At 45.2% G+C, this 16,117-nt stretch overlaps 1 protein-coding gene across 3 annotated transcripts in view; it reads right to left on the reverse strand.

Annotated features, from left to right (window-relative positions):
- Positions 1 to 16,117, reverse strand: part of LOC135399297 (transient receptor potential cation channel subfamily A member 1-like) — a 187,879-nt gene that overhangs the window by 44,306 nt on the left and 127,456 nt on the right. For all 3 annotated transcript variants that reach the window (XM_064631143.1, XM_064631144.1, XM_064631145.1), the window contains 2 exons: positions 15,638 to 15,813; positions 8,876 to 8,986 (listed from right to left, as the gene is read on the reverse strand). In XM_064631143.1, coding sequence (XP_064487213.1) covers positions 8,876 to 8,986; positions 15,638 to 15,813 — 287 coding nt within the window. The remainder of the gene's footprint in view (positions 1 to 8,875; positions 8,987 to 15,637; positions 15,814 to 16,117) is intronic.

Here is a 16,117-nt window from a genome sequence, read left to right on the forward strand (position 1 = left end):
TCTCTGGATTCTATTGTGGTTAGAATATTAGAAGTGGCGCACGGTACTCCAAGACATATCTTCAGGCCCTTGGCTAGTGCACTCTGCAGTGTTCGCTCTGAGGTGTCAGATATACCATGTAACACAGGATGGTAGAATGCAATCATCTGCCGAATGAGAGCTCTGTGTATGGCCAATAGAGACCTGGTCGACAGTCCCCAGTGAGAACCTGCGGTATGGCGCAACACGTCGCTTCTCGCATCGGCTCTTCCTTTTATATATTTGACATGAACAGCCCATGAGAGTTGCGCGTCGATGATTACTCCCAGAAAGCGATAGTGAGATACTCTTGTTACTCGTTGCCCATTTACATGCAACTGAAAATGCTTCAAATTCTTTCGGGTGAATGGAAGGAAGACCGTCTTCTCTGCTGAGATGTCCATTCCTCTCTGCGTTAAAAAGCCTTCAGTTACGTCTAGCGCGTTTTGAACAACAACAACAACTTTATTTTCGACCTTGGAGAGTGGTGAGTTTCATCGCCACAGGCGATACTCTACCCCATTGCTGGTTGGAATGGGGGGAATAAAATAACGAGCCCCTTCACAATAACGATCGACGTCCGATGGTGTCCAGAAATGTCAAAAGAGCTTTGAGCGCAGAGCGTTGCTAGGCTGGATTGGACCAGGGAACAAGCAGCGACGGTGACTTATTTCCGACCAAGCGTCGGAAATAAGATGTGCGACGGTGATCTCAACGACGGGCTCAAGGTGTCGACCAAGCGTTTTGAAGACGTTGTTGTAGCGCAGGCATCTGCACATCGGAGCCCCACAAACATATATCGTCAGCGTAGATGGTAATATACACGTTCTTTGGCAGCAGCTGTGACAGAGATGATAAGACCACATTAAACAGTAAAGGACTCAGTACGCCCCCCTGTGGGACTCCACATATGAGAGCATGATTATCGCTTGTACCGTTCTCCGTCCTCATGTAAACAGACCTGCCCTGGATGTAGTCAGCAATCCACCGTAAAGCACGCCCTTGCATGCCTTGAGTGAAAAGGTCGTGGAGCACGTGACTGTGGCTGACCGTATCGTATGCTCTTTTAATATCCAGGAAGACTGCTGCTGTTGTCCGGCCTTGAGAGCGCTCATGTTCTACGTACGTGACCAAGTCCAGCACACTATCCATTGTACTTCTGCCTTTACGAAACCCGGACATGGAGTCAGGGAAAACGCAATGCGCTTCTAGGAGCCACTCAGACCGACTCCAACCACTCCAACCCTGCCGTCGACTAAGGCGCCATAGAGTTCTGCAGGAAGTGCCACCCTCATCTTTGAATTGTATCCTCCAAATTTAGATATGTTACGCACAACTTTGTCATCGCGTGAATTCTTTTGCTTCTCAAATACTTTTGCAGCCTTTCGGTGCGCCATTCTTTTCAGAATCATTCAGTCATTACTTGTATTATGGTGGGCACTTGTATTCTTTTGGACGTACTAGACGTACCATTTTAACGTTTTAAACGTTTGAACATTCAAACGTTTTAAAAAATTCTGTTTTTGTGAGAACAACCGAGGAATAGAATAGACTGCCTGAATCTGCTGTCTCCATGGAGAACATTGAAAGCTTTGAAAAAGCTGTTATCAATATTTATGGTTAGTGTTCATATAAGTGCTGCTCTAACAACTAATGCATTGTTTTTGTACTTTGTTTTGCGTGCTGTATATACCTTCCTGCTTCGACCAACTTATGACCTGCAGTACGTACTAAATACAAATAAATAAATAAAAGAAAAGTCGACCCAGTCAAGATAAGTCCGCTCGGCATGGGTAATTCGGACAACAAATGTCGACTCAACTACGCAAGCCGAGCGGACTTATCTTGATTAGGTCGACTAACCTTTTATTTAGTTTTATTTAGTACATACTGTGGGCCATAAGTTAGCTGAAGCAGGAGCTGGGATAGACAGCAGGCAAAACAAAGTACAAAAACAATGCATTAGTTATTAGAGCAGCACTTACATGAACACTAACCATAAATATTGATGAGAGCTCTTTCAAAGCTTTCAATGTTCTCCATGGAGACAGCAGATACAGGCAGTCTACTCCACTCCTCGATTGTTCTCACAAAAATGAATTTTTGAAAACGTTTGTTCTGAAAAAAAAAAATAAAAGTAACAAGCGAAAAGTGGTGCTGGTGTCTCGTCCTTCTCACCTGGTGCTGCCTCAGCAAACTCTCTGCACTAAAGAACGCCTTACTTCGAACTAATCGATACATAAATTTTAACCTATCAATAGTTCTACGTGTTTCAAGAGTAGCAATATCATTTAATTTCATTAATCGTGATGGTACATCGAGCCAACGATATTTGTTGAAAATGAACCTAACTGCTCTTCTTGGTACATTTCTATCCTATGAATATGACGTTTAGTAGCCGGATCCCAGACAATGCTCGCATATTATAATTTGGATCTTATAAAAGAGGTGTACAATAAAAGCTTTAAATCAGAGGAAGCATATTTAAGCCCAAGTTTTAATGACCCGAGGCTACGCAAAGCAGAAGAGCTCAGAAGTGAAATGTGCCGTGACGAACCGTAGGCGAGAAGTGAATATCAGAATCCTCTGGATAATAATAATAATAATTGGGGGTTTACGTCGCGAGACAACTGAGAGAAACCTCTGGATGACCCTTTGATTAATGACATAGGAGTAACATAAACTTATTTTTTGTTCGATATCATTAGTAACGCGCTTTTTTCAAAGTAAGTTTCATGTCCCACCGATCACACCAGTCACAAATAGCTAATAGAGAATTCAACAACGTGATTTGATCGTCACGCCCGGGTATACCACTTTAACAAGGTCATTTATGTAGACTACAAACAAAAGCGGACCCAAGACATTACTCTGTGGTACACCAGATGTGATGTCTAAAACTTCAGATTGGTTAGAATCGAGTTCAACAATCTGCTTCCTACAAGTCTATTTAATTACGAGTCTTGTAAGTCGATATAGACCGGTTTACATGAAGACGAGCGACTTATTCAGTTAAGTCGCCCTTTGTCGCCCATGTAAACTCAGCTTACTGCTTCCTAATGAAGGTAGCATCATTTTAAGCTTTCCTATCATTACAGTTATTTCTTGTGTGCGTACATTGGCAAAAGTCGTGGAAGACAATACGGTCAACGACAATATTCAATATGACAAAATATTGGACAATATTTGTCAGTCTTTTTATGACAGAATAACACTGCTCGGTGCATAAAAGACCATGTTTATTCGTCTAAAGTTCTTCGAACATGGTCGCAGACAGTGGCGTAGCCAGAAAAATATATCGGGATGGCTTCTATGGGGACCTTAGATGAGGGTGGAGGATTTCACTCTCGTTTCCCATTCCCAAATGAACTACGAAAGGTACCATTTCGAGGGGTTGAACCCCTGAAACCCTCTCTCCTGTCTACGCTACTAATCGCAGTCATGCTTACCCGAGTTCACCTACCGCGGTACAACATGAAACTGCAACACTATGGGATGTTTTGTAGGCCTACTAAAAGTAATCATGAGGTGCAGAAACAAAATACGTGAACGTAAAGGAAATCATGATATTAAAACAGGAATGTGCAATGTAAATAAGTTAAATAAGTTAAATAAATGTAAACAGGTATATCCTTTAATTGAATACTGGCCTAATTGTTCCAAAAAACAATGCGTATACACGGAGTCAGTGTTGTCATGTCCCATGTAAAGCCATGCGCCGCTCGATTGTATTAAAAAATAAAAGCGTTACAATAATGAAAAGAAAAACAGTGGACGGTGTCTAACCTGACTCGACGCGGACACACAGACAGCTCAGCTGCAGCCCAAGGTTGTCAACCTCGATAGACAGCGACAAATAAATAGAAGACCCAGCGATCCGATGGGGATAGACAGAACAAAGAGCCTCAGGCCGGGAGCCGCCAATATTTCGAACAGAGACCGTCCTTACACCGACAACAAGAGCCGTCTGTGTTCGAACAACACGTAATGGTGATTCCCGGCCTGATGCTTTTGTTTCAATCAAGGGAAAAACAAATGGCCGTTAACGAGCTAGTTCATGCACAGCATCTTGGGATCGGACAGATTACAGAAGAAACCATTTACCAGATGTTGCGAAATGGCCTTCCCGGGGACATACAAACATGATCCATATGCACGCGAACAGTATCTGCATTCATCAACTTGCAACTGCATATGATTGACTGCGTGACTTGACGTGTCGTTGAAGGAGGGGAGGGGGAATCGATAATCTTCCTGCCAGAGAGGTGGCAAGGTGCCCTAAAAAGTTAATGAACGTTAGGAATAACAGAAAACAAGCATATGCACACATGCGCAACACAGGGAGAGGCCTCGTACAGGGCAGTGAAGCGTTCACGTGTGTTGTTCTGTGTGTACTGCAATTTCCATAATTTCAAAAACCTGAGTCTGGGCATACGTAGAGGCACAGGACGAACACATGACTCAAACCGGCAATTTTCCGTTTTGTCAAATAAATGACTGATAGGCATGGACCTTCCCAGGATTTTTTTTCCAAAGTGGGCGGGGCGAAGTGCTTCCAAGGGGGGGGAGGGGGTGCAAGCGTCCAACCCCCCCTCCCCTACCACCTCTTTTTCTGGAGCCGGACGTTGCGGACTGTGCGGGTGTTCTGAGGTTCCTATTATGACATCTGAGAATAATCATTGTACGACCTATGACTAAAGAGTGCACTATTTTCACAAGCGACCTCGGATCTTCGGGGGGTGGGGGGCACGGCATCCCCTGCCCCCCTCTTGGTACGCCCATGCTCCTATGGGATACTTCCCCCCATGAAGTCGAGTAGAATCCGTTTGGGTTTGCACTGTGTCGACATTGGTCCGTTGGGGCAAGTTAGGGTCAATCAAAGTGCAACAGAACCTTGAGCTTGAGGAGACGGAAAAAATGAACACACAAGGTTTTCTTGCACCATGAATCTTCACCAGCTAGCCGCTATCCTCTCAGTTATCTCACATATCAGCTAAATCAAACTCCGTGCACAAATTGCAGGCTCCATCAGCACACTGGACCCAGCGAACATATCTTAAGACAATCGTACATGCAATGTGGCGCGAGAGAAATACCTCGTGCGCTCCAGAAATGGCATGCTAGCTGGTATCCTTTATCCCACACTCTTGAACCAGAACTTCATTGCATAGCACGCTGTGCGCCAACCATTGCCACGAATGAGTGAGGGGGGCGTACACCTTTTTTGTGTGCCCACATCTCCCTTCGAATCAGAAGCGTTAGCCCCATGATTCGTGGCAATGGGCAGCGCACAGCGTGCTGTGCGGTGAAGTTCTGTTTTTAGAGTGTAGGGGTTCTTTCGGCGAAAGACACACGAAACTCCACGTTATCGCTCTGCCCTCTGGGATTCCTAGAGTCAAGTGCTCTACAGGGGAGCCCCTATTGCATTCAGTCACGCAACTGTCTTTACCCAGGCAGCACAATGTACTGAAAGTCGGGTGCAATAGGGGTGGACGGTATGTGTCTTATCAATGTTCTTTCGTTTCACGAGCATGTTCAAGGCCTTCCAGCTACCCGTCCACCCCTATTGCACTCGACTTTCAGTACATTGTGCTGCCTGGGTATTGCGCAAAATGAGTATTTTCTCGATTAAATCAAACAACTCAGGAAAAAAGGTGCTGACGCCAGGATTCCAACCGCGGCCTTCTGATTTCCGGTTAACTATCTGACAGGAAACCGGAAGGCCCAACGTTCGAAAGGCACAGGTTCAACGACCCCGCAGTGGTGGTAGGTTCGCGGATTGATTTTGCCGTCCACACATCCGCGCACTGAGATAGAAAGCAGTAGAATGGGGAGTAATTGCAGTAGTGGGGAGTAACTCCCCATTTTAGTCACATGACCTCGAAATTAATCCCCAGGACTGCAAATAAACACTGAATTTATGGTCTTCCGAATGCAACAGTCTACGTAAATATGTGCTCTTGGTCAATTTGATGGCGTAAGGCTGCATGACTCAGCGAACTTAGCAATTTTCCACCCACACAGAGGAAAAAACAGCTTCTTTCTTCGCAAATTATGCCCTATGTATGCTGAAAGATCTTATACCACTCGACATATAACGGTTGACGGTTTGATTCAAAGTATTCATTCATGCACCATGTACCTGGGACTGTTAGAACAGAGCGTGGAACGCAGTCCCCACTCTGTGACATTCATTTACTCCTGTGTATTTACTCCCGAAGGTGACTACTTTTTCGTGGCAGCGCGTTTAGTCCCTAAAAGGAGTAAAAGTACCCCTCAGCACGCCGTTTCGCCGTAATCTCAGCACGCCGTTTCACGCAGATGGCTAAGCAACTTGTGCTCTGCCACCAAGTTGCTATCAGGTGGCTTTAGGTGGTCCTCCGCCTCTGCTATCAGGTGATCCTCTGAGGCCGGTGTTTGGAGAGCGTAGCCATCAAGAGTAATAATTAAAAAATCTACTAAATGTACTAGTTATGAGTAGGGGGTAGGGATGGAACGATATCGATATTATCGTATTATCGATATTTTATGCCTGCGCTGTTATTGATACTTTTAAAATATCGATATTGGCCTATATCGATATGGGCCTCGTAATGCACGTTGTTCGTCGCCGCCTTCATCACGTGCCTCCGTGGTAATATGCATGGGAGATGGATAAAACAAGGACAAGTTTTTTTTTCAATTGTTCAAGTAATGACGGACGTGACAGCTTTTCAAACATCGCTATATCCATATTTCTTTTAAAAATACCGATATATCGATTGAAAAGTCGATATAATTATATTTTATGATAATAATATATCGATATTCTAATCGATTTTAATCTATTTTATCGATTATTTTTTTGCGGTCATAATCAATAATAATTATAAATCATAAGTCATGAGTAATAAAATAATCGATTTTATCGGTTATTTTTTTTGCGGCGTTGATATTTATCGATATAGAAAATTTCGATAATTTTGGATCACTAGGACATATAAGTTGTGTTCCTCAGCGAGGAAGTTTGCTGCAATCGCTGCAAATTGAAGAAGAAGAAAAAAAAAAAAACGATACTGAGTTTGAGTTTGATTATTAAAAAAAAGGGAAGATAAAAACGATACTATTTCAGGAACGTACGATGCTGTGTCAACAGCAAGATACATTAGATACATCAGTTATATTAGATCTGTCATGCGTCGTCGTATTGTGTGCGTTTGTAAACATATCTAAGAACGAAGTTTACGGATTATCAGCAATTGATTGCATGAGCAGGTAATCGACGTAGCGGCCTTGACAACGCGACGCAAAAGGACGTAATAGAGGAGAACCTGGTCTCCCATAGCCGGAAAATTTGATTCCCGCGCAACGGTTTAAAGTTCGCAAGCTTTTCTGGAGCCCTTCCATGTCTAGCCGCTATTCCCGTCTTATGCGCTTTCCTTTCAGAATTCTCTGCTCCAAAATCCATTTTTGCTGCATGAAGCACAGAGTAAGAAACAGAAGCACACATGCCATGTTAGAGAAGCGAAATAACGGATTTTGTCGTACAGTAAGGACAGTGCGCGGTCTCTAGCTATTTTACGACCCGTCCAATACCAAAGAGTCACGCAGTCCAAGTTTCTATTGCGTCGTCTGTCACGAAGCTGCTATTTTGAGGCGGATGCGTCTGGCTTGATTCATGTAGCAGAGGACTATATGGAAGGGCTGAAGTTTCAAAGGATTGGTACATTAAGACGTTTTCGTAGGGGTGCAGAAGGAAAGCAAAAGGACTAGGAATTACTGGAATTTCACTAAAACAGCGTTATCCTACAGCATTTGGCTGATTAGGCAATGCTCAGTTGTGTTGAATTATAATAAAAAAACTACGAAACCTAGAATCATGCGGTCAACGGCATTTGTTCTTATTAGGTTTTTGCCACCTTGTAAAGTTAATGTCATGTACCCCAAGTTTAATTATGCAAATATTTGCGAACTGAACTCAGAAATTTACCAAGGGAAGGTCACTTTTTTACCCCACCAATATGAAGAGCGTGCCGAATTCACTCAAATTCATGATAATTGGCAGTGATATTCACGAGCTATCCCATCGAAAAAAATAGCCGAATATCATGCTTTTCGGAGCACCGGACCATAACGCGCGATGTCTTTCTGAGCGCAATCGCTCGCAGTCCGACGAAAGGAGGTTCCGAAGCCAGCCCACAGAGTGATAGTAGAAAAAGTAACAGTTCATAAAATTGGGAGAGGGAAAGCATTATCCCAGCGAAAGTCGGACGTGATAAGCCATGCCTGCGTTATCTCTTTCTGCGATGCCGGGGTGGGCTGGGTTTCCAACCTCCTTTCGTCGGACTGACACAGATTGCGCTGAAAAATTCATCGTGCGCTATTCTGTGCGACCTCCGCAGAGCATGATGTTCGGCTATTTTTTCCGATGGGATAGCTCCTGAATATCCCTGTCAATTATCATTAATTCGAGTAAATTAGACACGCTCTTCACATTGGTGGGGTAAAAAAGTGACCTTCACTAGGCAAATTTCCGACTTAAGCTCGCAAAAATTTACATAATTAAACTTACGTCACACGACATTCACATGAGGAGGTGGCAAAAACCCAGTAAGAACAAATACCGTTGACCGCATGACTCTGGGTGGTGTAGTTTTTTAATTATAATTCAATGACACGTTTTCTGGGACACCCTGTAGATTTTGGCTTGGAACGCGTTCTGCATCAGAGTGGTAGTGATTGTAACAATGAGTGCGTCTGTACGAAGAAAAGTTAAATGGGGGCGATTAGAGCTTCTAGCCCCCTAGACTGCAGTTCCTCATTTCAACCAAATAAGGGGATCTGGAATAAAAGTGAATGCAGAAAGAAACACACTCACCAGAATCATGGCACACTCTGCATGGTCATAAATGGCAGCTAGATGAAGACTTGTGCGACCATGCTTGCTCCTTAGATTTGTATCCAGCTTGTCCTTGTGCTTCACTAGCTCCTAGAGTTTATGAGAAAGTCGATGCAGTTTCATCAGTGAGTCTTACATTTCCTCTGACTGAAGGGACGCTATCTGTCAAACTGTTATAAATTTGCAATTCTATTGCTTCTATGAAGAACATGCGCAATTCTGCCGAGTGGGAACCGAATGTGAGCAAGGTCTCAAGTGAACAATTAGTTAATTCAGGCGCGGTACCTTTCTTCTTTCCCCATCATTCAATTGAATTGTTTATTTCCCATTATATCTCTACATACATCTCAAATAATCTCTCAATACATTTGCATTATTTACATTCAGATTTTATTTACATTTACAATTTACGCGTGATGTCCGCACTACATATGGATGGCGATTTACAAAGTTTTCTCTACTAAGGTATGCCCTTTATTTCGATTACAATATAGGGTGATATATTCTAAGTTATGGTGGCCACCTTATGGCTGACTGGCAACCGCCTGGACTGTTTTCCTAATTAATTTTGGCCAATGAACTTTCAAATTATGTGCGATATATCTTCAGAATAACAAAACACCTGTTTCCTTTGGGGAGCTGATACTGTTACCGTTTTCGGAAAGGGATCGAGACAGAATAACGCGAAGAACTGGTCCCGGAAATAAAAGGCAGATATGGTGGCGATTTTCGTCGCACCGCTGGAAGCGCGCTTTCTCCCTTGCCCTTAAATGCGAGGCAGAAAAATAGATCTACTGCAGTGGCCCCTGCACCGAGGAAATGTTTAACTTGCAGGTACACTTGATGACACCCTGTGCGCTCAGTGCACATTTGATGACTATACACTGCAGGTACACACGCAAACACACAAATAAATCTAATAATAATAATTGGGAGTTTACGTCGCGAGACAACTCAGATCATGAGCGACGCCACAGCAGTCGGTCTGTGGATTGCTTTTGCCCACCTTAGGGTTCTTTAACGTTCGATGAAAGCTCATCACACGGCATCCCGTATTTAACGTCCCTCTCGGAAGACGGCGTGTCTAAGCAACTTGTACCCTGCCACCAAGTTGCTGGCGTCCTTGAACCCGCGATCTCGGGATCAGAAGGCGAACACGCTAACGACTGAGCCAGCGAGGCCCAGAAATAACTCTGAATTGGACATTTTACAGATCTCTGCCAATAGTCAGGACAGACAACCTTCACGTACTCTGCCGTAATTACTATTCATAAAAGCACACAGCCTTTGAAAACAGTGCAAAAATCATTCCTTTCAGCTCACCGCAGCCTCATTCCAAAGCACAAAAAACTGGTTCTACCCGCAGTCCCACCATGGGCCCTTCAGGCACCACCTGTGCATGTCAATGTCCCTGGCTTGACTTCCAGAAAATCGGCTACAACAATTGTTGTTCTTCGCCAACTCACTCTGTGCCTGCTTCATCGCGATGAAGGCAGAATTAAAATCTTTACTGATGGCTCATCGGCACAGACCGGCTCTACCTGAGCATTCGTAATCCCTGAGCTGTCGATTGAACGAAGCGCTAGGCTGTCGCACCCGACGTCGGCTGCTGCGGCTGAGCTGCATTCCATTCTTATTGCGCTTTCCTTCATTGTGTCCCGTCAACTACCCATGCACTGGACCATATACAGTGACTCTAAAACCGCCCTCCAAGCTCTGCAGTGCACCATGAGCTCGGGCTCCCTCGCTCCACTGGTGTGTGACGTCCTCAGGGAGTATTCGTGTGCTGTCACACAGACACATAACATCACCTTGCAGGGGATCCCAGGTCATTGTGGCGTCCCTGGGAATGAGGCTGCCGACCTACTTGCGAAACGGGCTCATGTGGCATACCCTAACGTGGCGTACCGACGCACCCTGCGTATTTCACCCAAGCGGACGCGAAACAAGCAATTGGTACTCTTATGAGACGTCTGTGCAGTGAACATTGGCGTAGAAGTGTCCCCTCTACGTCGTTCCTGCGCAAGGTGGACCCAGATCTCCGTTTATATATGCCGTCAGCGCTTCCTCGACCCATCACTTCGCTCATCTACAGGCTTCGCCTCAACGTGCCATACAGTGGACGACTTTTGTTTAAGCTCGGCATGGTCCCGTCCCCCAACTGCGATCTGTGTGATGTAGTTGAGGACGTGGATCATATACTCCAAGACTGCCCGAGGTACAGTGCACACCGTTATACCCTTGTGTCGTCCCTGCCCCGCCTGGATAATCGGCCATACTCCACCGAAAAGGTTCTTGGGTGCTGGCCAGCAAATCAGCTCATACCTGCCATGCGCGCCCTTGTGCAATTTCTCGTCTCGACGGACCTCTCTGACAGATTGTGACGCTCTTTGTTTTTGTGCATTGAGATTTCGCTTTTGGTGCAAAGCTAGGTGGTGATGCTCTCATTTATTGTGTTTCCATTCCGTTGCAAAGCGCCGAGTTTTGTGTAATTTCCCTTTCTTTTCTTAATAACGCGTCCTGGAGTAGCCAGTCCCGGCTCGAGACTAACATCTCCATTTTTTTCTTTTAAAAATCAATCAATCATTCCTTTCACCTTACTTCTGGAAAGCGCGCTTCAAACGCAAAGCACCTCTCCACGCAGGAAAGACAACTGTATTATTCTACAGTTCCTCTCCTGCTAAATGACAGCCTTATTGTATTTGAACTTATGAAAAGCCCGCAATGCGCAGAAATAAGCGAAAGAAACCTTCGAAAAGCAGCGCACGAGAAAAATCTCGTGATCAACGAATGTGCATTAATTAAGGGGAGGACATCGCCGCAGAGAAACGCACTTCCCATTCGTGTCAGCGAAGTAGCAAATGAAAAACAGCGAGACGGTTGAAACAGACTCTATTTGTCTCAGTGAGCAAATAGGTTTTCGTGTTCCACTGCACGGCACAAGAAAGGAACAGTCAAGAGCACTCCCGCGTCACGTCGAGCATTATAATTCCTTCCAACTGGGAGTTTCGAAACCTTTATATGGGATTTACAGACCGAACACAAGGCAGTCTTGACTGTCTTGGATACTGGCCAAACGATGCTACAGGAAATTATCGCTACACCCTCGTTAAGATTGATGGTGTAATGCTAGCTCTCGTGATTTTCGAAATGCTGCCGGTATTGCTGTTGTCATATCCGAATACCTCACATGTATGGGGGGTTTCGGAAGTGGCAAAAAAAAAAAAAAATCCATCTATCTTTGCTCCCACATTTACGAGGGAAAAACGTTGTTGGTCTGCCAGCGGTGATCGCATTTCTGGAGTACTTCAGAGAATCAACCTGAGCCATGGCGCCCTGCATACAACGTGGCCTACATTAGGTGTGTGTGTGTGGGGGGGGGGGGGGGGCTTTAACCTAGCCTGAGCCCAACTCCACCCCTCGCTACGCCCCTGATGAATAGCGATGACAGCAGTTGGGTCATTCCAGGCGAAATGATCCAATGGGTGCGCTCGACCCCCCATAATTTTGGTTCAAAAAATTACCACCCATTCCTTACGACAGGAAAAGGCATGTGTCCGAGATTTACTCGAAAATATTTGCCCGCTCAGAATTTACGCCGGGTCAAAGTTTGTAAGAATGACGTAAACCATACCGGGAAGTAAGTAGACTAGTGGGCAGAATATTGCAGCTGGACAGGTGTTTGTGGTGCAGAACGAGAGAGCAGGGTTCAAATAGTGTGCCAAGGTTAAAATATTCCCGCTTGTTCCACATTTGGCCAGTCAAACGGACCCCATTCGCCGGGCTATTTCGTCCTATTTTGGGCCTCGCTAAGGATACTTTCCAGATGAGTGGGAAATCCAGGAAAAATTGAGCATATTATCCACTTCCAATACATTAAGTTCGTTTATTTTGAAGATTAAATTCGCAGTAGTTTTTGCTACATTTAATCTCAAAGTTCGAACTTTACTCAAAGTTCGGTGACTTCGATGCCAATTTTGAAAATGAAGCGGTCGGCGCGCAACAGTAAAAAGGTATGCAGATGATAGCTCGAAATGCAAAGCAAGACATATAAAAAAACTAAAAAATTACTTTTTCATATGCGCGAGAAAATATTTTTTATGTCGGACATGGTACGTGCGGACCGTGCGGGTATACTGACGGGCGGCTCGCGTGGCCGTGCTTTGCAGAAGATGCCTGCCGGCAGGGTGACAGCTGTACCATAGTGGTTCTGGACCTTTCTTTTTGAGAATCGAAATGGTCTGTGTTGATGATGTGGCGGCCCGTGGAAGACGACGACGACGCGCCTCTGCTGCCGCGCGCTACTGCGCCTGCCAGCCAGTTCTACCGGCACCGTCCTAGCGTGGGGCCACGTCCATCTGCCGGCTGGGACATTCCATCATCGCCGGTCAGGATTCATGTAGAGGAATACCACCTCCTCTACAATATCATTTGTAATTCCCTCTTCAGCGTTCAATCGTGGCAGTAAAACAGGGGTACGACGGTCTGTGAAGTCGTGAGGGCGGTGGCTTTGCGCTCTGAGGGGCAATAGGCTGCTTTCGCCCTTCCACAGCATCAACGTGCATTCACAGATAACGTCGGCACAAATTACCGCATCGAGGTGGTACTGCACAGGCAAGCATTTACTCGTGACACTGGTAGTGATTAGCACTATGCGGCCCACTTAAGTGGTCTTCTGAGCGGCCCATGTGTATCCAGCCCCACCGGCCCACCGGGAAATTTCGCGGTGAATCCTATGGCTAGTCTGCCCCTGCCGCTGATGCTGTGGAAACGGGCGAAAACTGCCTATTCCCCCTGTGAGCGCAGCGCCACCGCCATTACCACTTCACGGACCGTTGTGCATTTCTCTTACTGCGACGACTGAACGCCGAAGATGGAATTACAAATGATATCAACAACGACAATTTAGGTTTTTAAAAAGGAAGGTCTAGAACTACTACGGTACAGCTGTCACCCAGCCGGCAGGCGTCTTCTGCAAACCACGGCTACGAGAGCCGCCCGTCAGTATACCCGCACGGTCCGTACGTACCATGTCAGACATAAAAAATATTTTCTCGCGCTTATGGAAAAGTAATTTTTTACTTTTTCTATATGTTTTGCTTTGCATTTCGAGCTATCATGTGCATACCTTTTTACTGCTGCCCGTCGACCGCTTCACTTTCAAAATTAGCATCGAAATCACCGAACTTTGAACAAAGTTCAAACTTTGAGATTAAATGTAGCAAACACTACTGCGAATTGAATCTTCAAAATAAATTAACTTATGGTATTGGAAGTGGTTAATATCCTCAATTTTTCTTGGATATCTCACTCATCTGGAAAGTGTCCTTAGCGAGGCCCAAAATAGGACGAAATAGCCCCGCGAATGGGGTCCGTTTGACTGGTCAAATGTGGAACAAGCGGGAATATTTTAACCTTGGCACATTATTTGAACCCTGCTCTCTCGTTCTGCACCACAAAAACCTGTCCAGCTGCAACATTCTGCCCACTAGTTTACTTACTTCCCGGTATGGTTTACGTCATTCTTACAAACTTTGCCCCGGCGTAAATTCGAAATACCGCGGGCAAATATTTTCGAGTAAATCTCGGACACATGCCTTTTCCTGTCGTAAGGAATGGGTGGTAATTTTTTGAACCAAAATTGTGGGGGGTCGAGCGCACCCATTGGATCATTTCGCCTGGAATGACCCAGTTCTGAACTGGGGTATAGTTGGTATTTTGGGGTATAGTTGGTGCGTACTAAGATTAAACATCGTAACAGCGCCACGAGGCAAGGACGAAGGGAGAACGGAGACAGCGGAGGCGGTGCAGCGAATCGTGTGTCTCCGTTCTCCCTTCGTCCTTGTCTTGTGCGCTGTTCCGATGTTTAATCTGAATAGCGAACTGTTCGGAGACTGGAAGACATCAAGAGTCGACCACAACACAAGCCTCAAGATACCTATAAGGACATGATAGACTGGAAGAACAAGACGACTGCTATATTTAAATCTGCAGCGAATAGTAGAGGGGAACATAACAAGGTGGAGCGGCAATCAGTATTGATGCCCTGGTATAAAGTGGGCCACAGCTTCCAGCTTTTGTCACCGCAAAGGAAGTAGTGCATGATCATACTCCCTCTTCTCCCTCTCCTGTGCCACCATCATCTCTCCCCTCCCTTCTTCTCCTTTCCCTGGGTGCACCGCACCTTCCCCCTACATCACCCCCCGTCGAAAGCCCCCGTCAGTCGAGGTATCACGAACTCATTGAGGCTTAAATTTCCCGCCGAAATCGGTGGTAGTTCCCCTACTTGATGAGAGTACACACGGTGGTTTATAATTTTGGGAGGGTACGGAAGTGCGGTTGATGTAGTTAATATATATAGCAAGATTGAAGACCGTACGCTGTTGTGCAGTGGTAAACACAACATTGTTGTGCATAGGTTGAACTATACACTCCTTCGCTAAAATTGTACGATTTGTTACCTCCAGTTATGTTTGTAGTGTACTGTAGTGCCTAATGTTGAGCAATATGTGTGTAGAATCGTAGAAAAATTTTACCATAATAAGAGACTGGATAAATAGAATGAATGAATGAATAAACTTCTCCAAAGTGAATGTTTATCGTCTATTCCTCTTATTTGAATTCCGGTTAGAACTACATCGACTCTTGGAGAAACTGAAGGCAGATACTGCATTGCATAAAAGGAGAGCGAACATCAATGCAATACGTTCGGCTACTTCACGAGATAGTATACGATATTACCTGAAGAGACTTGATCTTGTTGAGCTGCGTGGCCAAGTGCAGGGGACTCTGTGTGCTGTTATTCAGGATGCTGGTGTCGCAGCCATTGTCGATCAAGAATGTGATGGCGTTGACAGCTTCGTTCTCACAAGCGCTGTGCAGTGGAGTATTGCCGTCATTGTCCAACATTTGCATGTCTGTACGTAGAGGTGCAAGGAAAGAAGCGGATAGAGAGCACAAAGTAATCAGAGTCCTGAAGCAGCAGTGGGTGATTGTGAAGAAACTATTGAGCTAACGTAGAATACCTTTTCACAACTTCATTTCTTACAACTCTTCTCATTTCTTACAACTTCTGTGACATTGTGTTCGCACTGTATCTGACAATGTGCAGTGAGCGTTTCTCTGTGCTTAACGTCTCCCTCTTTTCTTTCCCCCGTTTTCCTTTATACTTTACCGTGCTACACCCACTCTACCCTTTCCTGTTTTTGTTTGTTTGTTCTT

The sequence above is a fragment of the Ornithodoros turicata genome, chromosome 6, assembly GCF_037126465.1.
Source record: "Ornithodoros turicata isolate Travis chromosome 6, ASM3712646v1, whole genome shotgun sequence".
Taxonomy (NCBI): domain Eukaryota; kingdom Metazoa; phylum Arthropoda; class Arachnida; order Ixodida; family Argasidae; genus Ornithodoros; species Ornithodoros turicata.